The sequence below is a fragment of the Mobula hypostoma genome, chromosome 12, assembly GCF_963921235.1.
Source record: "Mobula hypostoma chromosome 12, sMobHyp1.1, whole genome shotgun sequence".
In the NCBI taxonomy this organism is placed as follows: Eukaryota; Metazoa; Chordata; class Chondrichthyes; order Myliobatiformes; family Myliobatidae; genus Mobula; species Mobula hypostoma.
Genome location: NC_086108.1, coordinates 13,652,019 through 13,673,891, shown reverse-complemented (window position 1 = coordinate 13,673,891; position 21,873 = coordinate 13,652,019). Strand labels below are relative to the sequence as shown.

Sequence of the window (21,873 nt, the reverse complement as noted above, 5' to 3'; positions counted from 1 at the left end):
TCTACAGATTCATCTACACTATTCTGTATAGTACACACATTCAAGTATAACTTTCACCCTTTTTGATTTTGCCCACCTTTTATGTAGTCTCATCTTGTTGACTGCAATTTTGCTTTATTAACAACCTCTCTTCAGTCCATTTTGCCTCTTTTTGTAAACCATCTACCTCATCATCAGCACTATCATCTACCTTTCCTTTGATACTTTTCGCATTGAAATATGCGCTACTCAGGACAGTAGGAACCTTTAGATTCCTAACTTTGTTGGAGGTCTAACCAACATCTGCTTCCACAACCTCTCCTAACTGTTCTGGCACTCTAGTCCCCATGCCCTGCGGCTCCAATTTTAACCCCACCGTGCAGCATTAACAAACCTTCCCACTGGGATATTAGTCCCCCTCCAGTTCATGTGCAAACATCCCTTCTGTACAGGTCCTACCTTCACTGGAAGGGAGCCTTATGATCTAAAAATCTTGTGTCCTCCTTCCTACACCGACTCCTTTGCCACATACTAAACTATATAATCTTCCCAGTTTTGGCATCACAGCAGGTGGCACAGGTGGCAATCCTGAGATCACGACACTGGAAGTCTTGCCCTTTAACTTAGTACCTAACTGACTGAACTCTCTATGCAGAACCTCATCACTATGTAGAACCAGGTCCTATTCATGTCATTAGTACCTACATGGACCATGGCTTCTGACTGTTCACCCTCCCACTTAAAGAATGCTAATAGGTGGCATGTAATGCTGACATAGCATGAGAGAGTCCAGCTACGTGCTCTTGACATTCAATACTGTCTGTTATTCAGATCAATATCTCAGGTTGCTATTGATCAGAAACTCGTGGGCTAACCACACAAGTATGATGGTAACAGTAACATGTTAGAAACTAAGTATCCTGTGTGTGGAGGTACAGGATCCTTGGGTCTCAAAGCACCAGGTTCAGGAACATTTATGACCCTTCAACCATCAAGCTCCTGTATCAACATGGATGATTTAATTCATCTCAACTCTGAACTAATTTCACAATCTATGGACTCGCTGTCAAGGATTCTTCAACTGTGTTCTCCGTATTATTTATTTACTTTTTGTTTGCCCAGTTTTTTGCACATTGGTTGCTTGTTTATTCTATTGTATTTCTCTGTTCTATTGTCAATGCCTGCAAAAAATTAATTTCAATATAGTATATGGTGACATATACATACCTTAATAAATGTGCATTCAACTTTGAATTTCAATTTACTCTCAATATGATTCCCAAAAGCCTTTCCATGAGTTAAGAGTGCAATAGAATACTTATCACTTACTTTAAAGTGCAGTTGAAACAACACTCCAGAAGATTGATTCCACCCAGATTAGCACCCAATCCACCATCACGAATAGTAACCTCCTGCACTCGGCGCATTGTGGCTTCTGTGTGCGTCATCTATGAAATGTACTTCATTTGCTTGCCTAGATTGCTGTCAGCATCTTCCAGGTCGGACAGCGTCTATCATTAGTAGGATAAGGCTAGCAAGGGTATGTTAGCAGCTGCCAATTCCCCTCCGAGTCATCATTCCTCCTTTATATAGAGTTTAAATTTTGGAACTTGCTACTCAACGCTTGGAAGCACCTTCACCAAAACGACTGTAGTGATTGAAGAAGGCAACATGCTACAACCTTGTTGGGCTATTGGCGATTGGTAATAATTATGGTCTTGACATCAAAGCCCAGAGTAATTTTTTTTTGATGAGATTGTCTTACCACTAAAGGTGTGAGGGAACACCAGGGTGTTTTGTAATAATTATTAGTTTCAGGCCTACACAAAGGCAGCAATTTTGGCATGCTTTTTCCAGCCTGTCTCCTACCAATTCAGCTCTCGATATTGGCTATCAAATTGTGGCCTCTGCCTGTGGATAAACCATTAACTTCACATTTCCACAACGTTTTTAGTTTCTTGTGAATGAAGCCCATTATATCCATTTGTGGAGATTCAAATCAACATTCTGTCTATAAACCTTGAAAGTGGCTTCCCGTTAAATGAGACTCCAATCTGCTGTACTTCATGTTTCCCTGCCACAATTAAATTTTTTTTAGTCTTTCCCTAGTCTGGCATGTTTTTCCTTGACTTTGTTTCAGTCTAACCACTCTTAAAATTCAAATTCTTGAATACCTATCCAAGTATCATAATTTCTCAGTGAGATGCTTTCACTGCTTTATTCCTTTGTCTCAACAGCAAGTAACCTCATTGTGTGAAATGAAATTTCTCAATTCATCTTTGTCTTTCCCATATTTCACTCTCTCAATTCTTTGTGTTCATGGCTGTCCACTTAGCATTCATATCCTCATTGTATCCATCACAGATGCGGACTACACTGAGCACTTCCTTGCCAAATCTTCTGTCCTTTTAATGTTCCCTATGTCTGTGGCTCTGAAGAGAGTACAATACTTTGAATCAAATAACCCCAACTGTTTTGCCTTTGGCCCTCAATTTTCTTTTCCATTATGGAGCTATATATTAGCTATTCTTGCCCTAGTGTTCATTTTGCCCTTTTAAGATCATTAGTCTCTCATCTTTAAACCTCCTCCAGCATAACCCCTTATCCCCAACTTCTTTACATCTGACAAGGCACACAAGATTGAATTTATATGACACAGGAGTGGCTCAGCTATTCTGGGCCCAATGTGGACATTTAAACTATTACATAAAACATAGAAATCTACGGCACATTACAGGCCCTTCAGCCCATGATGTTGTGCCGACCATGTAACCCACTCTAGAAACTGCCTAGAATTTCCCTAGCGCATAGCCCTCTATTTTTCTAAGCTCCACGTACCTATCTAATAGGCCCTAAAAAGACCCTATTGTATCCGCTTCCTCCACCACCACCACCGGCAGTGCATTCCATGCACCCACCAGTCTCTGTGTGGGAGAACTTACCCCGGACATCCCCTCGATACCTATTTCTAAGCATCTTAAAACTATGCCCCCTCGTGTTAGTCACTTCAGCCCTGGGAAAAAGCCTCTGACTATCCACACGATCAATGCCTCTCATCATCTTATACACCTCTATCAGGTCACCTCTCATCCTCCGACGCTTCAAGGAGAAAAGGCCAAGTTCACTCAACCTATTCTCATAAGGTACGTCCTCCAATCCAGGCAACATCCTTGTAAAGAGTGGACAGAGGAGAGGTTGAGAAGGCTCCTTCAGCAGTGAAATCTAGGCCTGGAGCGATTTGCCAGCAGCGGAGCCCGGGTCCTAGTGTGAGGTTTGGACAATTACCAGATTATTTTCAAGCCTGACAAAAATAATCGATGTTCATGATTATCCTGAAGTGCAAAGTTAACTCCCATCCTCTTAAAACCCTCATGATCATCTCATGGATTATGCTACTAAGGATTGCATTCTTAGCTGTTTACCCTCTAAAGCCCCCATTCCAAACTTTGGTTTCGAGTTCAAGTTTAATTGTCATTCAGCCTTACACATGAAGCAGCTTTCCTCTGGGAGCAAAGTACAAAACACTGTTCCGACAGCACATATAATATCACGGAAAAATATACAGTTACAAGAAAGTATTAGAAAATAATAATGTAACCCAAGTCCGTGAGTGTCATGCCCTGTAGATGTTGATGGTGCATGGATGTTGTTCTGGAGCTATGCTACTGCAAGACCAAGCCCTCAGCAGTCCCTCATCTTGCGCAGGTGCAGCTGCAGCTGAACGGTTGTCTTCCATTACGGAATTCAGTGGAACACTGAACAGCTACCTCCAGCATCTCCTTCCCTGGTCGCCACAACAGGTGACCTCGAGGCTGAGGGCCTGGTCGGTGCCCAACTGAGGCCATGCTGCTCCTCCACCATCATTCCCACCAATTAACCTTTGAATTGGACTCTCAGTATTCTATATTACCAGTGTCCAAAAGAGTCTTGTGATCACAATTAAAATGTCCAAATCAATCATTTCCACTGCCTCCACGCACTGACTCTGAGCCCTTCTTCCATGGTGGCTGAAGCAAGCTGCAACTCGATGCGCAACAAGTCCAGCTCCACTGCTATAGAGCAACTTGCTGGTGGGTTAGACCTGCTGTGCTTGGTGTTCTTGATAATCAGCAGTATCTTGCAATTGTTTAAAAAAAAGAGGACATAAAGAACAAACAGTTACACCTTTGAACCCAGAGCAGCTGATGCGTCTGAGCATGTTGCCATCTTACTGGAAGCCAGAAATTTCCTGTTTATTGTCTACGGTTCCTAGTTTCTCCCTAATCTTTTGTCATACCTCTACCTATAAGAGAACTTTCCAACTCGGACCAATTCAGAAAAATTGTCAAGGTTTCCCTTTTCTTGCATTAATAGTCTTCACCTGTGTATTGTATTTCTTTCACCTTCAGATTTGCTGTTATTACCCTTCAATAATCCTTGAGGTGGCTGTAATTACAAATTACATTGCCTATAAAAAGTATTCACCCCTGCCTTGGAAATGTTTTATTGTTTTACAACATTGGAATCATAGTGGATTTAATTTGTGTTTTTTAACACTGATCAAGAGAAAAAGATTCATTCGTGTCAAAGTGAAAACCAATCTCTACAAAGTGATCTAAATTAATCTGTTCTCTCTTGACAATTCCAGATAATACCTGAGGTCAGGATCAATCTTGAGTCCCTGAAAACCTACCAGAGGCAGAATTGCTAACTATTTTATAACCATGTTATCCAAATAATCTGGAGATGGTTAAGTCAGGATGATTTGGAAGGGATTTAACCACTGTATTTTGCAGAAATTCCATATTGTAGTCACACTGCACCAGTATATGTTTATCAGATATCTCTGCTTAAAGAAAGTCCAGACTTTCTTTGTTTCAGATATTCTCCAGCCAAAGCAACATCTTAATGAATCTCTTTTGCATCCTTAATGCAATAACAGCCTTCCTAAAGTGTGCTTACTGCAGCTGTGGCCATCTGTATTCCACTTGTGGCCTCATTAATGTTTTATAACATTGTGCCATAACCACACTGCTCTTGTGTTCTTTTCCCTGGCTAATGAAGGCAAGAATCCCATTTGTTGTCTTTACCTTTTTTTTTTGTCTTTGCTTCACCAAGGTACATTTGTCAGAAAAAATTCGTGAACCCTTTGCACTTACCTGATTTACTACATTAATTACTCATAAAATGTGGACTGATCTGCATTTAAGTCACAAAATAGAAAAACACAATCTGCCTAAACTAATAACATACTGTACTTTTCATGTCTTTATTGAACCCATTAATCATTCACAGCCAAGGCTGGAAAATGTATATGAACCCTTGTATTTAATAACTGGTAGAACCTCCTTTCGCACCAGTAACCTCCACCAAACATTTCCTGTATCTGCTGATCTGACTTGCACAATGGGAAGGAGGAATTTTAGACCATTCCTACATACAAAACTGTTTCAGTTCATCAATATTTCTGGGGTACCTTGCATGAACAGCCCTCTTCAGGTCATGCTGCAGCATTTCAATTGGGTTAAGGTCTGGGCTCTGACTTGTCCATTCCAAATGCTAATATTTGAAACTATTTTATAATTACTTGGCTTATCCCAGCTGCCCTTTTTTTTTTGAAGAGAGTGACTACATTTGCTGTCCAATCTTCTGCGACCTTACCTTTGTCTCCTCCCTTGACTCCCGTAGACTAGGTTTCATTTCATTGACTTTGGGATTTGTTCAACTTTATCTAATTCCTTTGTAATAATTTGTTGTATTTCCCTTCCCTGGCTATGTACAATGTTCTTTAGTGAATAAAGATGAGAAATGTTCATTTAAGATCCATCGTATATTCTGATTCCACACATAAATTACAGTCACTCAATGGGCCCTTTTCGTGATTCCCTTTATTTATTATATGCTTCATCTTCTCTTTAAATATCACTAGCAGACAACATTAATGTTTCTCTTTACTGTCTTAATTCCTCTTTAAGTACTCCCTATGCTCTTTGTACTAATCAGCAACCTTCCTGTTTTCAGTTCTCTGGCCTACCACAGGTTTCCATTTTTCTCTTGTACAGAACCTAAATCCAGAGTTCCTTGAATTGCTGTCCATATCTTTTACCCTTCACAGAACACATTTTTCCTTGAGCTCTCATTATTTCAGTTAAAAATGATGTTGCTTGTCCAATTGCATATTGAGCTGCAAATATCTGGCCCAGTGTACATTTGTCAGGTTTTGCCTTACAGTATTGATATTGACCTTCTATCTCATTTGGGACCTTGGCTTGCAGGCCATTCTTATCTCACTTGAAATCTTGGAAGAAAGCTGTTAGCCTGAAATGTCCACTGTTCATTTTTTCGCCGTAAGGTGCCACCTGACTTGAGTTCTTTCCACACTCTTTTTGTGTTCTTGGTTTCCAGCATCTGCAGCCTTCTGTTTTTCCTGAGCCCTAAATTTCACAGGAGGTATGTTCACTCTCCCTGTGACATTTCAACCACCTACCCAGTGACAGTGTTTACAACTGAGTCCAGTACCTTCTCTAGTTAGGCTATCCATGTTCTGTTTGGAGCAGTTGTCAGATCCAAATTGGTGTGTTTAATTATTGAACAAAGTTGAGCCCTTGAGTAAGTTTAATAATAAATAGGTGAAATGAAATACACAGTAGACTCATTTGGGTTGAAGATGATTATTCTAACTTGTCACCTGCTCTTTCTACAGCTACAAATGTATTCGGCAGAGCCTTGAGGTCAGTAACCGGTGCCCGAAGTGCAATTATGTGATTGATAATGTTGATCAGCTGTATCCCAACTTTCTAGGTAAGTGTCTGTTTCCAAGTTCAGATGGTTGAATAGTATCAGTAAAGCTGATCAATAAAGTAACCTATGTGTAGTAGTTATAGAGCACTACAGTGCAGAATCAGGCCCTTTGGCTCATCTTGTCTATGTTGAACTATCACTCTGCCTTGTCTCATCAGTCTGTACCCCTCCCATCCATGTAGTTATCCAAATTTAAATGTTGAAATCAAACCTGCATCCACCACTTCTGCTGGCAGCTCATTTCACACTCGCTACCTTCTGAGTGAAGAGGTTCCCCTTAAGCATGTCACCTTTCACCCTTAACCGGTAACTTCTAGTTCTAGTCTCACCCAACCTCTGGAAAAAGCCTGCTTTCATTTACTCTGTCTATACCCTCATAATTTTGTACACTTCTATCAAATCTCCCCTCATTCTCCTGTGCTCCAGGGAATAAAGTCATGATCTATTCAATCTTTCCCTATGACTCAGGTCCTCAGGTCTTGGCAACATCCTTTGAATTTTTTTGTACCCTTTCAATCTTCTTGATACCAATCCTGTAAATAAGTGACCTGAACACAATACTCAAATTAGGCTTCACCTACATCTTGTACAACTTTAACATAATAGCTCAACTCCTGTACTGAATACTTTGATTTATGAAGACCAATGTGGTAAAAGCTCTTTATGACCCTATCTACCTGTAATGCCACTTTCAAGAAATTACGGATCTGTATTCCCAGATGCCTTTGTTCTACTGCGTTCCACAGTGCCCTACTTTTCATTGTGCAAGTCCTACCCTAGTTAATCCTCCTGAAGTACAACACCTCACACTTGTCTGCATTAAATTTTATCTGTCATTTTTCCAGCTGGTCCAGCTCCTGCTGCAAACTTTGATAGTCTTTCGAGCTGTCCACTAGGCCCCGCAAATTTGCTGATCACATTATAATCTAGATTGTTGATGTAGATGACAAACAGCAACAGACCCAGCACTGATCCCTGCGGCACACCATTAGTCACAGGCCCCCAGTCGGAGAGACAGCTATATAGTATCACTCTATGGTGGTTTCTGCGAAGCCAAGGTAGAATTGAATTTACTACCTCATCCTGAATACCAGGTTACTGAACTTTCTTATACAACCACCCATATGGGCTCTTGTTAAAAGCCTTGCTAAAGTTCGTGTAGACAACATTCACTGCCTTTTCTTCAACTTTCCTGTAGACTCCTTGGGAAAACTCTTGGAATTGGTTAGATACGACCTACCACTCAAAGCCATGTTGACTATCCCTAATCAGCACCTGCCTAAACAAAGACTTGTATATCTAGTCCCTTAGAATACCTTTCAATAACTTGCCCACTACTAATGTCATGCTCACTGGCCAATTATTTTCCAGCTTATTCTGTTTTTGCCCTTTGTGAAACAACGGAACAACATTCGCTATCCTCCAGTCCTCCACACCTCACCTGTGGTTACAGATGTTTTAAATACCTTTGCTAGGGTCCCTGCAATTTCTGCAATACCCTTCCACAAGGTATGAGGGAACACGTCAGGCCCTGTGGATTTATCCACCCTAATTTGCCTCAAGACAGCAAGGTAGTTGTCCAGGCAGTGCATACAGGGAAAAATACAGGCATAGTGTAACTTAGGAAGGCATGGCCAATTTCAGTTGGGTGCAAGGATTTTTCATCAATTTGATTAGGTAATTAATTGATAGAAAGCATGGCACAATGGCACTTGAAATGAATGGCATAAATCTGACAAATGTGAGTTTGTACCAGTATAATAATTTATTCTCTGAATCAGTGTGACTAGAAGAGTTAAGAAAATGTATGTGATTACAATAAAGTGGCATGGCCTAGTCAGTCCGCCTGACTCTATCCATGTTTCTCTAAATCTCTATATACCTCTTGTTTTACTGATTCACTAGCCTTTCATTAGACATACCCATATCATTTGCTTTAACCACTTATTGTGCTAGTGAGATCTATGTTCTTGCTAGTCTTTGATAAATAAATTTGTACTGAATTGCATTTTGAGTTTTGGAGGGAGGACGAGGTAGGTGGCCAATGTTATACTGAGCTATTGGTGATCTTCAGTCAGAAATATTGCCACGTTGTTTCACTGGACACTAGAGGGAGATTGAGTCTATCCAATTCATGATGTACATTTCATAGTCATTTAAAATATCTAATCAAGATCATTTAACCCTTTGTGCATTGACCAATTGAACAAGAGTTGTCCAGCCTGGTTCCGCCTTCCAGCGTTGGATCGTGGCTCTTCAAGTACACAAGTACTGGAGATTAAACTGCAGGAAGAGCTCAGGGTCTGGCAGCACCTTGTGGAGGCAAAGAGATGGTCGATGTTTCGGGTCAAGATCCTGCATCAGGAATGTGTGTAAAGGGAGGATAGCTGGTATAAAGAAGTGAGAAGGAGGGGTGTGGCAGAGGCTGGTGGAAACAACGTGGTGATGGTGGGGGGCGGTGGGTGGTGAGATTTAACAGATAGAACTTGGTAGAGAAAGGGAGGGGAAGGTTAGAGACAAGCTAGTAGATGATGGATGGAAACAGATAAGGAGGGATGATAGAACCAAACAGAGGATGGGGAGAGATAGTAAAGGAGAAACAAAATGTATAGATATATGGGTGATGGACAGATGCTATTTTAAACATGGGTGTTCCTTCCACCACCCATTTGAAAAGTGTATTCCGTTCCCCAGCTCTTCCTAAAAATCTTACCTCATCTCTCCCCTAATGCTTCTTCCAGTTACTGGCATTAGATTAGTCATACAGGCCCTTCCAACCCAAATGACCATGCCAAATAGATGAATATTCAACCTAATATTCTGATGGCCCAATCAGCGGCAGGAGCAGGACACAGCAACAAAGTTCCTCGCAGGTTCGTGACACTTTAAAAATACAGAATGGACAAGTGGGGTGGCCATTGTTGGGAGTAGGCCAGTGGTAAGAATAGGAGTGTCAGGCTTCGGCTCAAAGGAGGCTTCAGCTCGAAAGAGGCGTTGGGTCTGAGTAAGTTTCTGTTAAGGTTCCCCTTTTTTTTCCTTTCTTACAATACCTAGTGTAGTATTTGACTATTGTGTGTTCTACGTGTTGGATGTTGGAGACCCAGAGTATCCAGGGAATTACATCTGCATGAAGTGCATCCAGCCGCAGCTCCTTGAAAAATGTATTAGGGAGCTGGAGCAGCAACTGGATGTCCTTTGGCTTGTATGGGAGTATGTGGAGATAGTGGATCAGAGTTACAGGGAAGTAGACATCCCTAAGTTGCAGGAGGCGAATAGCTGGATAAATGTCAGGAGAAATGGAAATGTGAATAGGCAGTTAGCGCAGAGCACACCTGTTGTTATTTCTGTCAATAATAAGTATACAGTTTTAGATTCTGTACTGACCTTTCAGGGGAATGTCATGGGGACCGGGTTACTGGCACTGTGCAAAAGAGTGAAGAAGGAAAGAGGGAGAAGAGGAGAGCAATAGCGGTAGGGGACTTGAGAGTCAGGGGACCAGACAGGAGATTCTGTAGACGTGAACGGGACACTCGGATGGTATGTTGTCTCCCAGTTGTTAGGGTAAGGGACATCTCAGATTGCGTCCACAGCATTTTGGAGGGGGAGGGAAAGCAGACAGATGTCTTCATACATATTGGTACCAATGACATAGGCAGTAAAAGCAAAGAGGTCCTGAAAAGAAAATTTAGAGAGCTAGGTAGAAAGCTGAGAAGCAGGACCTCCAGGGTAGTAATTTCTGGATTGCCGCTTATGCCATGTGCCAGTGAAGGTAGAGATCCCAGAGTGATTTGGCAGATTAATGTTTGGCAGGGCTTCAGGTTTTCAGATTATTGGGATCTCTTCTGGGGAAGCATGACCTGTTCAAAAGTGACGGGTTGTACGTGAACCCAAGGGGGACCAATATTCTCGTGGACAGATTTGTCAGAGCTGTTGGGGAGGGTTTAAACTAATTTGGCAGAGATGTGGGAACTGAAGTAAAGGGGTTCAGGATAAGATGGGTGATGGTAAAAAAGCAAAGCTACCATGCAGTCAGACTTTCAGGAAGTGCAGGCAGATAATGGAACAAAATTGCAGCCAGCAGGGTGAGTATCAGTGCATTGGGAATGCAGAATCAAAAAGGCTAGCAAATACAGTACTCGAAGTGTTATATCTCAGTGCATGGTGTATAAGAAATAAGGTGGATGATCTTGTTGCACTTTTACGGATTGTCAGATATGATGTTGTGGCTATCACTGAATCATGGCTGAAAGATGGTTGTAGTTGGGAGGTGAATGTCCAAGGTTACATGTTGTATCAGAGGGATAGGAAGGTAGGTGGAGGGTGGTGGCGTGGCTCTGCTGGTAGTGAATGGCATCAAATCAATAGAAAGATGTGTCATAAGATCAGAAAATGTTGAATTCTTGTGGGTTGAGTTAAGAAACTGCAAGAGTAAAAGGACCCTGATGCTGTTATAAGCAGGCCTCCCAACAATAGCTGGGATGTGGACCACAAATTGCAATGGGAAATAGAAAAGGTGTGTCTAAAGGGCAATGTTATTATAGTCATTGGAGATTTCACCATATAGGTTGATTAGGAAAATGAGGTTGGTAATGGATCTCGAGAGAGTGAGTTTGTTTTATCTAGCATTGTTGAGTTGAGTCTACTAGGGGATCAGCTATACTGGATTGTGTGATATGTAATGGACCAGAGGTGATCAGTAAGCTTAAGGTAGAAGAACCTTTAGGTGGCAGTGATCACAATATGATTGAGTGCAACTTGAAATTTGATGGGGAGAAAGTAAAATCTGACATAGCAGTATTTCAGAGGAGTAAAGGAAATTACAATGGTATTAGAGAGGAGTTGGCTAAAGTAAATATGGAAGGAGATGCTGGCAGGGATGACTGCAGTGCAGCAATGGTGTGAGTTTCTGAGAAAAATAAGGAAGGTGCAGGATAGATGTAGTCCAAAAAAAAAGAAATACTCAAATGGCAAAATACAGGTTTCCCCCCCGTTATCCGAATGTAGAACGTTCCTTTGAAATCGTTTGTAAGCCGAAATGGCGTAAAGCGAAGAAGCAATTAGCATTAATTTATATGGGAAAAATTTTTGAGCATTCCCAGACCCAAAAACTAACCTACCAAATCATACCAAATAGCACATAAAACCTAGAATAACACTAACATATAGTAAAAGCAGGAATGATATGATATATACACAGCCTATATAAAGTAGAAATAAAGTGTAGTTTCACTTAACAGAATCAGGAAGTTTGAGCCAAAATCAATTTGTTGGAAAAAAATCGGCATGTACTCGCATGTGCACGTCACGCATTCACACGTACACGCACGCCACGCAGGCATACATAGATGCATTCGCACGTCACGCATGCACACACACCTGCCCGCGCAAGGCTTCATGGTCATGGTAGTCTTTCTTGGGGTAAACACAAGTTTAAAGCAAGCATCTTTTTTCATAAAAACAGGTACTAACAGGTAAGAACAGGTCTTTCGTAAAAGCGGAATGTCATAAAGAGAATGTTTGGAAAGCGGGGAACACCTGTAGTACCGTGGCTGACAAGGGAAGTCAAAGTTAATGTAAAAACAACACAGCAAAAAATAGTGGGAAGACTGAGTACTGGAAAGGTTTTAAAACCCTACAGAGAGTAACTAAAAGAATCATTAGGAGGGAAAAGGTGAAATATGAAAGCAAGCTAGCAAACAATATCAAAGTGGATAGTAAAAGCTTTTTCAAGATGTAAAGAGACAAGAGTGGATATAGGACTGCTAGAAAATGAGGCCGGAGAAATAATAATGTGGGACAATGAGATGGCAGATGAACTAAACGAGTCTTCATTGTGGAAGACACCAGCACTGTTCCAGGTGTTCAAGGATGTGAAGGAAGAAAAGTGAGTGCAGTTATTACAAAGCAGAAGGTGCTCAAAAAGCTGGAAGACCTAAGGGTACATAAGTCACTCGGACCAGATGAACTGCATCTTAGGGTTCTGAGGTAGCAGTTGAGATTTTGGAGGCATTAGTAATGATCTTTCAATAATTATTGGACTCTGGCATGGTGCCAAATGACTGGAAAATTGGAAATGTCACTCCACCCTTTTAAGAAAGGAGGAAGGCAGCGGATAGGAAATTATAGACCAGTTAGCCTGACCTCAGTGGTTGGGAAGATGTAAGTGTCAGTTGTTAGGAATGAGGTTATGGAGTACTTGGTGACACAGGACAAGATGGGGCAAAGTCAGCAGGTTCAACTTGAGAGAAATTCTCACCTGACGAACCTGTTGGAATTCTTTGAGGAGATTACACGTAGGATAGATAAAGGGGATGCAGTGGATGTTGTATTTTTGGATTTTCAGAAGTCCTTTGACAACGTGCCACACATGAGGCTGCTTACCACGTTAAGAGCCCGTGGCATTACAGGAAACTTACTGGTGTGGTTAGAGCATTGGCTGATTGGTAGAAGGTAGTGAGTGGGAATAAAAGGACCCTGTTCTGGTTGGCTGTCAGTGACTAGTGGTGTTCTGCATGGGCCGGTGTTGGGGCCGCTTTTTATGCTGTATGTCAATGATTTGGTTGAGGGAATAGATGGCTCTGTTGCCAAGTTTGCGGATGATATGAAGATTGGAGGGGCAGGTAGTGTTGAGGAAACAGGTAGGCTGCAGAAGGATTTAGACAGGTTAGAAGAATGGGCAAGAAAGTGGCAAATGAAATACAATGTTGAAAAATGCATGGTCATACAGTTTGGTAGAAGAAATAAATGTGCTGACCGTTTTCTAAACGGGGAGAAAATCCAAAAATCTTGGGGTCCTTGTGCAGAACACCCTTAAGGTTAACATGCAGGTTGAGTCAGTGGTGAGGAAGCCAAATGCACTGTTAGCATTCGTTGCAAGAGGCCAAGAATACAGGAGCAGGGATGTGATGCTGAGGCTCTGGTGAGGCCTCAATTCGAGTATTATGACTAGTTTTGGGCTCCTCATCTAAGAAAAGATGTGCTGGCATTGAAGAGGGCTCAGAAGAGGTTCACAGGGATTTTCCGGGAAGGAAAGGGTTATCATATGAGGAATGTTTAATAGGTCTGGGTCTGTACTCTTTGTAATTTGGAAGGGTGAGGGCGGATTCTCATTGAAACCTTTCGAATGTTGATGGGCCTATACAGAGAAGATGTGGAAAGGATGTTTCCCATAGTGTGGGAGTCTAGGGCAAGAGGGCACAGCCTCAGGATAAAGGGGCGTTTATTTAAAACAGAGTTTCGTTAGCCAGAGGGTGGAGAATTTGTGGAATTTATTACCGCAGGCAGCTGTGGAGGGCAAGCTGGCTGCTTTTAAGGCAGAGCTTGATAGGGTTTTGATTGACATGGCATCAAAGGCTACGGGGAGAAGGCCAGGAAGTGCAAGAAGTTGGAAAAGGTTAGAAAAAGCATTTCTAAAGACCTGAATGTTCATCAGTCCACAGTAAGAGAAATTGTCTACAAATGGAGGGTACTGTTGCTACTCTCCCTAGGAGTGGAGATCCTGCAAAGATCACACCAAGAGCACAGTGCAGTACTGAAGGGAGTGAAAAAGAACTCAAAGGTAACAGCAAAAGACCTGCAGAAATCTCCAGAATTTTCAGGTCTGTTCAGATGTCCACTATAAGAAAAACACAACAAGAATGGTATTCATGAAGGACACTGTGGAGGAAACCACTTCCCTCCAAAAAAAAACATTGCTGTACGATTCATCTTTGTTAAAGTTCACCTGGATGTTCTACAACGTTTCTGGGACAATATTCTGTGGACAGATGAGACACAAGTTGAACTTCATGTCAGAACTGCACATTGCTATGTTTGGAGGGAAAAGGGGGCTGCACACCAACACCAAAATCTCATCCCAACTGTGAAGCATGGTGATTTGGGGCTGCTTTGCTGCCCCAGGGCCTGAACAGCTTGCAATCGTTGATGGAATAATGAATTCAAAATGGTATCAACACGTTTTGCAGGAGAATGTCAGGGGAGCAGTCCATAACCTGAAGCTTAATAGAAGTTGGATAATTTAATAACACAATAACCCAAAAGACGAGAGTAAATCAAGAACAGAATGGTTTAAAAAGAAGAAAATTCATGTTTTGAAATGGCAGAGTCAAAGTCCTTGTCCTAATCCTGTAGAAATGTTGTGGAAAGACCTGAAGCAAGCAGTTCATGCAGGGAAACCCACCAACATCCCAGAATTGAAGCTGTTTTGTATGGAGGCAGGACCTAAAATTCCTCCAAGCTGATGTGCAGGACTGATCAACAGTTACTGGAAACGTTTGGTTGAAATTATTGCTGTACAAGGGGGTCACACCTGTTACTGAAAGCAAAAGTTCACATACTTTTTTCCAACAAACACATGTAATATTCTATCATTTTTCTCAATAAACAAACAAGGATAAGGTTTTGTTATTCATTTAATTGGGTTCTGTTTATTTAGTTTTAGGATGCGTGAAGATCTAATCACATTTCAGGTCATATTTATACAGAAACAGAAAATTCTATAGTGTTCACAAACTTTCTAGCCCCATTGTAAATAGGCTACTCTTGTTCTGATTGTAACATGATAGACAGGAAAGGTGAAGTAATAAGAACAGATGCTTTCTGTCCTGATGGATTTGTGGGCAAAAGCACATGATTCCTATGTCCTCATAGGGAGTGTGCAGCATTGCTGAAAGCAATAAAGTACTTTTAAGCTGGTCTGCTTAATCACATTGTCCTGCTGGAAAATTCTATATTGAAGTTAGAACAATTATTTTTTTGTTAATAATGTTTGATTGCTACTTGGCTAAATTTTCTCTTCACTTATAGTTAATGAACTAATCCTGAAACAGAAGCAAAGGTTTGAAGATAAGCGAATAAAACTGGAACACCCAGTAAGTACTGATGAATATTACCATATATACCTGAGCGGTCCTGAGTGTACTGCAGACTGTCTAGTGGAGCTCATTTAATGATTACTAAGGTACATTATTAACTGTTAATGATGGGTAGATGGGTACAGACAGTCATATGGCAGAATTGATTGAAGGATGTCAATATAAATTGAAATCAGAATGGAATAATTACAGAAAATTCGTCACTCAGTCCACTTGGTAATAAGTAATGTCCTTACTTATATTGCTGTTGCTGTTCACCATTGTTTCAAGCTAGGAAGATGTATTTGAGTAGCTGAGGTATTTCTAGATGATAATGGCATGCACCAGGAGGATACTTTGCAACAATATTATATATTGGATGAGATGGAATGTATAGCAGGGGAATGTTAGCATGAGTTGGCTTTGAGGAATTGATAATGGAATTATGATGAAGGGGGCCTGAAACGGGGGTGGGGAAAAGTGGGAATTAGGAAACAATGAACTGGGGTGCAGTAATGGTGAGCATATGTTGAGGCAAGACAGGAATGGGATGACTAACGGTTGGTTTTGATGCTGCTGGATATAGTTTTTTTTTTCCTTTTGGCTGGATACTCAATGTTGATGTATTTTTATGTTACCTGCTTTCTTTTCTAGAATGGTCACAGATGGCAGGCAATACAAGATGTTTTAATTGCAGACCAGGACAGTTTGGATCTTGCCAATGTTAACCTCATGCTGGAGCTTATTATGCAGAAGAAACAGCAGCTGGAAGCTGTGAGTGTTCTGCATTCTGTTGGAAAATACTGGGGCTAAGTGGTTGGTCAGTAATGTTGGCCAGACGGGTGGGGGAGTATAAAGTTGGATCAGAGAAGAGTTGCAAGGTTAAGCATGCATTGAGAAAGGTGGATATAAAACATTAAAACACAGGGTGATATGGTAATGTAGTGGTTAGCTCAACACTTTACAGTCCAGGTGACTGGGGTTTAATTCCCACTGTTGCCTGTAAGGAGTTTGTGCGTCCTCCCCAAGACCAAGTGGGTTTCCTCTGGGTGCCCTGGTTTCTTCCGACAGTCTAAAAACTTACCGGTTGGTAGGTTAATTGCTCATTGTAAATTGTCCCGTGATTAGGCTAGGATAAAATCGGGGGATTGCTGCATGGTGTGGCTTGAAGGGCTGGAATAGCCAATTCCATGCTGTATCTCAATACATAAGTTAAATATTGAGATAATCCAATTGAGATCTACCCTATAGGCAGTTACTGGCAGGAGCTCATATTGTAGCATTTGTTAACATTAAATTCTAGTTTCCTCCTTAAGTGAATACTTTTCTGATAATGCTTTGACATTAGGTTAAGTAATTACATGCATGGAAAACCTCAATTTTTCACTTTGTAATTCCAATCTAATCCATAACCTGACTTTCAACATACTATTAATTTGGTCAATACTTACCAAGGAGATTGATTTACGGGAAAAAGGAATAAAGGGACAGTCGATTTTACTATACATTCCAAAACTGTGATAGAGGTTTAAAACATTTCTATTTCTAAAGTACAAAATTGCATGTATTGATAATTGAAGCTTCAGTTCACCTTGATGTTAACTGGCCATTTATGAAAGTTTAAAAAAAAATCTCATGGGTTTTTACTTTTATGAGGATATTTTGGTCTGAGTAAGATGCTAGAAGCCTAATAGGAGAGGTGGTGTTACTAGGAGGCTATGGACTGAACCTGGGCAAATGAAAAATGACCCTGAGGGAAGATATTGGACAGTGATCAATGCTCATAGATTGTGTATTGTGATTGGCAAAAAAAAAACAAGTTAAATTAAGAGAAAATGTTCTAAACTGGGACTAGGACAGTTTTACTAGGCTGATGTATGATTCGACAAAGGTGGACCAGAAATTTGAATGTAAGTCATTCAGTTGTTTAAAAAATATATACTCTAAGCAAAAGGAGCTCTTAATTCTAGGTCCCATTGGGAGCTCAAGGACCATGCAGGACAAAAGGAAACATACAAAGGAAGTGTATGAAGGTTACAAGAGTTGAACATTTTGGAATACCTTGAGGATTTGTGAAAGATGCAGAGATGAAATTTAGGGAAAAATGTATATGGAAGTCAAAGCACTTACATAAAAATAATTTGGCAGGCAATTTCAAGGAGAAGCCTTTTTAATGAAGTTTTAATGAAGAATAAGTGAAGAGAGTAGATTAGAGCCATAGAGATGAAAATAGACTTTGTGGAGAGGTTGGAAGGGTTGATTGATTTTTTTGAGGCATTGTAGAGTGTTGCCTTTCATCTTTGTGGATTTCAAAGTGTTCAATAAATTTTTTTTACAGATTTTTGTCATGGTACACTTGAATAATTTTGATTAACGTGGAAGAGCTACATTTAAGCACTATGCTGCTGATAATTTAATTGGTAGTGTCATTGAGAGTGAAGAATATGTAGATGACAGGAAGCTATCTGTGATTGGCTGAGCACAATAGTTGAAGATGGAATTCAGTGTGGAGAAATGTGAATCAATATAATCAATCTAAAATAAAATTGGTAGAGTGCAGTTGAGGAAAATTTTACTTAATGAACGATAGGGTTTTAGAGCGCACTTCATGCTGTAAGTATTATGTTGGCACGTGGCCAAGTGGTTAAGGCGTTCGTCTAGTGATTTGAAGGTCGCTAGTTCAAGCCTTGGCTGAGGCAACGTGTGTGTTCTTGAGCAAGGCACTTAACCAAACACATTGCTCTGCAACGACACTGGTGCCAAGCTGTATGGGTCCTAATGCCCTTCCCTTGGACAACATCAGTGGCGTGGAGAGGGGAGACTTGCAGCACGGGCAACTGCTGGTCTTCCATACAACCTTGCCCAGGCCTGCGCCCTGGAAACTTTCCAAGGTGCAAATCCATGGTCTCGTGAGACTAACGGATGCCTATATATAAAAACAATATTGGGGTAGTGGAGGAGGAATGGCTCATCACATTTAAGTAGTCTCTGGTTAGTGAGCATCAGGGATTAAATGCTATGGACCAGGTGCATGGTGGGATAAACCCAAGACAATTCCAGTTCTTCCAAGGATAAAGCACAACTCTGTGCTTTAATCAGGGCTTTATATTGTTTTTTAGTTCTCAAAGCAACCACAATTTATTAGTACAGTAGAGATAAGGGGTAGTATCCCCTTAGCTTATTTAGGTAGCATTTTGAAAATACTCCAATGAGTCATTTTGCCAAATTTATTATGGTAATATTGCTATTTGAACTCAGACAAAGTTGGAGTCAATGTGTAGGACCAGCCCTTTGTGTCTACTGTACTATATCCTTAATCTGTAAGTAGATGTTTAGATGAGCAGTTTAAAAATTCAGCCAAGACTCTGGGAATTGCTGAGATCATGCAGTTTACAGTGACAAATAGATTTAATAGGGTACATGGAAATTGCTTTATAATGTGAGGAAATCCAAAACACAGACTAATAGATTAGTTAGAGCTGGCAGTTCAGAGCTAAATTGGTTAACAGTTTTACACAAGCTTATGGAATTCTAAAGGTCATGCATGTTGGGGTCTATCTGGAATTTAAAACTGATGTCAGACAATTGGTTTTGTGTACAGTGTTGAGAAATGGATATGATACTGGTTAGGCCTGTGCAATCTTCAGAAGCTACCCATGATTATACCTGTCTGTAACATTGAAGAAGCCTTTCATTGGTCTGTACTGCATTACAATCTTCATCAACCAATGTACTGACAGGGCCAAGATGATTTGTGATGATGTGGCAGTTTTGTCTCACGCCTGCTCCTCCAACCTGGCCTGTGTAGTATTGTCCGTTTTATCTGTTGGTAGGAGTTTTCCGGTTCCATCCTGGTTGCAGTGTACATTCCACCCTTAGTCAAAGTTGAGCAGGCACTGGAGGAGCTGAGCACTGTGATCTGCAGTCATGAGACAGCGCACCCAGATGGTTTCCAGATCATTGTGGGGACATCAACCAGGGCAGCTTAAAGAAGTCTCTAACCAATTACTACGAATGTATCACCTGTGGAACCTGAGGAGCCAACATACTCGACCACTATTACACCGCTATTAAGAACACTTGCCATGTGATCCCACATTCGTACTTTCGCAAGTCTGAGCACCTGGCTGTACTTCTATTCCTGGTGTACAGGTAAAGACTGAGTGCTGCAACACTAATGGCAAGGGCAGTGAAGATCTGTCAAGGAAGGTGGATGAGCACCTAGGACTGCTTTGAATTGGTGGACTAGACTATCATTGGGGATTCATCTTTGGATCTGGCTTCATCAAGACCTGTGTGGATGAGTGTGTGCCTTTGAGAATGTACCAGACATACCCAAACCAGAAACTGTGGATGAACCATTAATTTGAAGTGTGCTGAGGGCTAGATCTGTTGAATTCAAGACTGGTGATCCAGAACTCTACAAGAAGTCCACTTGCAAACTACAGAGGGTATATTAAGAGCAGGAAAATAATTCGGGTGAAGTTAGATGGAATCAGATGGATATCAGCTCTAGCAGGGTTTGAAAGCTATTACTTCCTAACATCATAAGTGGCTGTGGATTCTTCACTTCCAGATGAGTGCAATGTCTTTTATGCACGCTTTGAAAGGGAGAATAAAGCTACACCTGTGCAAATCACTGCAGCATCCGGCTACCCTGTGATATTTGTCTGAGATTGACATCAGAACATCTTTCAAGAGGGTGAACCCTCACAAGGTGTCAGGCTCTGATGTTTACCTGGTAGGACACTGGAAAAAGTGCCAACCAACAGACTGGAGTGTTCAAGGATGTCTTCATTTGCTTCAGCTGAGAACCTCCGACTGCAGGTTCTCACCTGAAGCAAGTGAGGTGCCCAAGAAGAGCAGGGGAAACTGCCTCAACAACTGTTGTCCACTTGCACACACATCTATAGAAATGAAGTGTTTTGAGAGTTTTGATCATAGCTAGAATTAAGACCATAAGACATAGGAGCAGAATTAGACCATTTGGCCCATCGAGTCTGCTCTGCTATTTCATCATTGATCCATTTTTCCCCTCATCCCTGATCTCCTGCTTTCTCCTCGTATCCCTTCATGCCCTGACCAATTAAGAATCTATCAACCTTTACCTTAAATAAATATAAAAGCTTGGCCTTCACAGCTGCATGTGGCAAAGAATTCCACTGAGTTATCACTCGCTGGCTAAAGAAATTCCTCCTAATCTCCCTCTCAAAACAGAGGACTCCCCTCTCTTCTCGGTTTTAATGAGGTCACTTTTCATTCTTCTAAATTCTAGTGAATACATGCCCAGAGTAATCAAATGCTCTTCATATGACAAGCCATTCAAACCTGGTATCATTTTCGTGAATCTCCTTTGAACCATTTCCAGTTTCAGCACATTCTTTCTAAGATAAGGGGTCCAAAACTGCTCACAGTACTCCAAGAGAGGCCTCACCAGTGCTTTATAAAGTGTCAACATTACATCCTTGCTTTTATATTCTAGTCCTATTGAAAAGAATACTAACATTACATTTGCCTTCCTCACCAGGGAATCCTGCACAAGGACTCCTAAGTCCCTTTGGTTGAAGAAAAGGTTGACTATTTTGTAAATGGAGAGAAAATACAAAAACTGAGGTGCAAAGTGCATGACCATACACTTCCTGACACTGTATTCCATCTGCTATTTCTTTGCTCATTCTTCTAATCTTAAGTCCTTCTGTAGCCTCTTTACTTCCTCAAAACTACCCGCTCCTCCACCTATTTTTGTATCATCGGCAAACTTTGCAACAAAGTCATTAATTCCATTGTGCAATCATTAACATATAACATTAAAAAAATCTGTCCCAATACAGACCCCTGTGGAATACCACTAGTCACCAGCAGCTAGTCAAAAAAAGCTCCTTTATTCTCACTCTTTGCCTCCTGACAATCAGCCACTGCTTTATCCATGCTAGAATCTTCCCTGTAATACCATGGGCTGGTAGCTTGTTAAGCAGCCTTGTTTGGCACCTTATTAAAGGCCTTCTGAAAATCGAAATGCACAATATCAGCTGATTTGCCTTAGTCTATCAATTAATTCTCGCCTTAACAAGGACCTGGAGCTGCAGAAATTTGCCTGGAATCACAATAAGCTACAATGGATGCAATCTCACTACCGCTTCACTTGGCCTAATGCCACCGAGACAACAGGAATACCTAGGTCAAGCTGCTGTTTGATTACAGCTCAGCATTCACCATCCTCATCCCCTCAGTACTAATCAATAAGCCTCAAATCCTGTGCCTC

The 21,873-nt window shown here is 41.1% G+C and overlaps 1 protein-coding gene across 2 annotated transcripts in view; it reads left to right on the top strand.

Annotated features, from left to right (window-relative positions):
* The window catches only part of cop1 (COP1 E3 ubiquitin ligase), a 159,611-nt gene that overhangs the window by 31,367 nt on the left and 106,371 nt on the right, over positions 1-21,873 (top strand). For both annotated transcript variants that reach the window (XM_063063631.1, XM_063063630.1), the window contains exons 3-5: positions 6,662-6,759; positions 15,565-15,629; positions 16,266-16,385. In XM_063063631.1, coding sequence (XP_062919701.1) covers positions 6,662-6,759; positions 15,565-15,629; positions 16,266-16,385 — 283 coding nt within the window. The remainder of the gene's footprint in view (positions 1-6,661; positions 6,760-15,564; positions 15,630-16,265; positions 16,386-21,873) is intronic.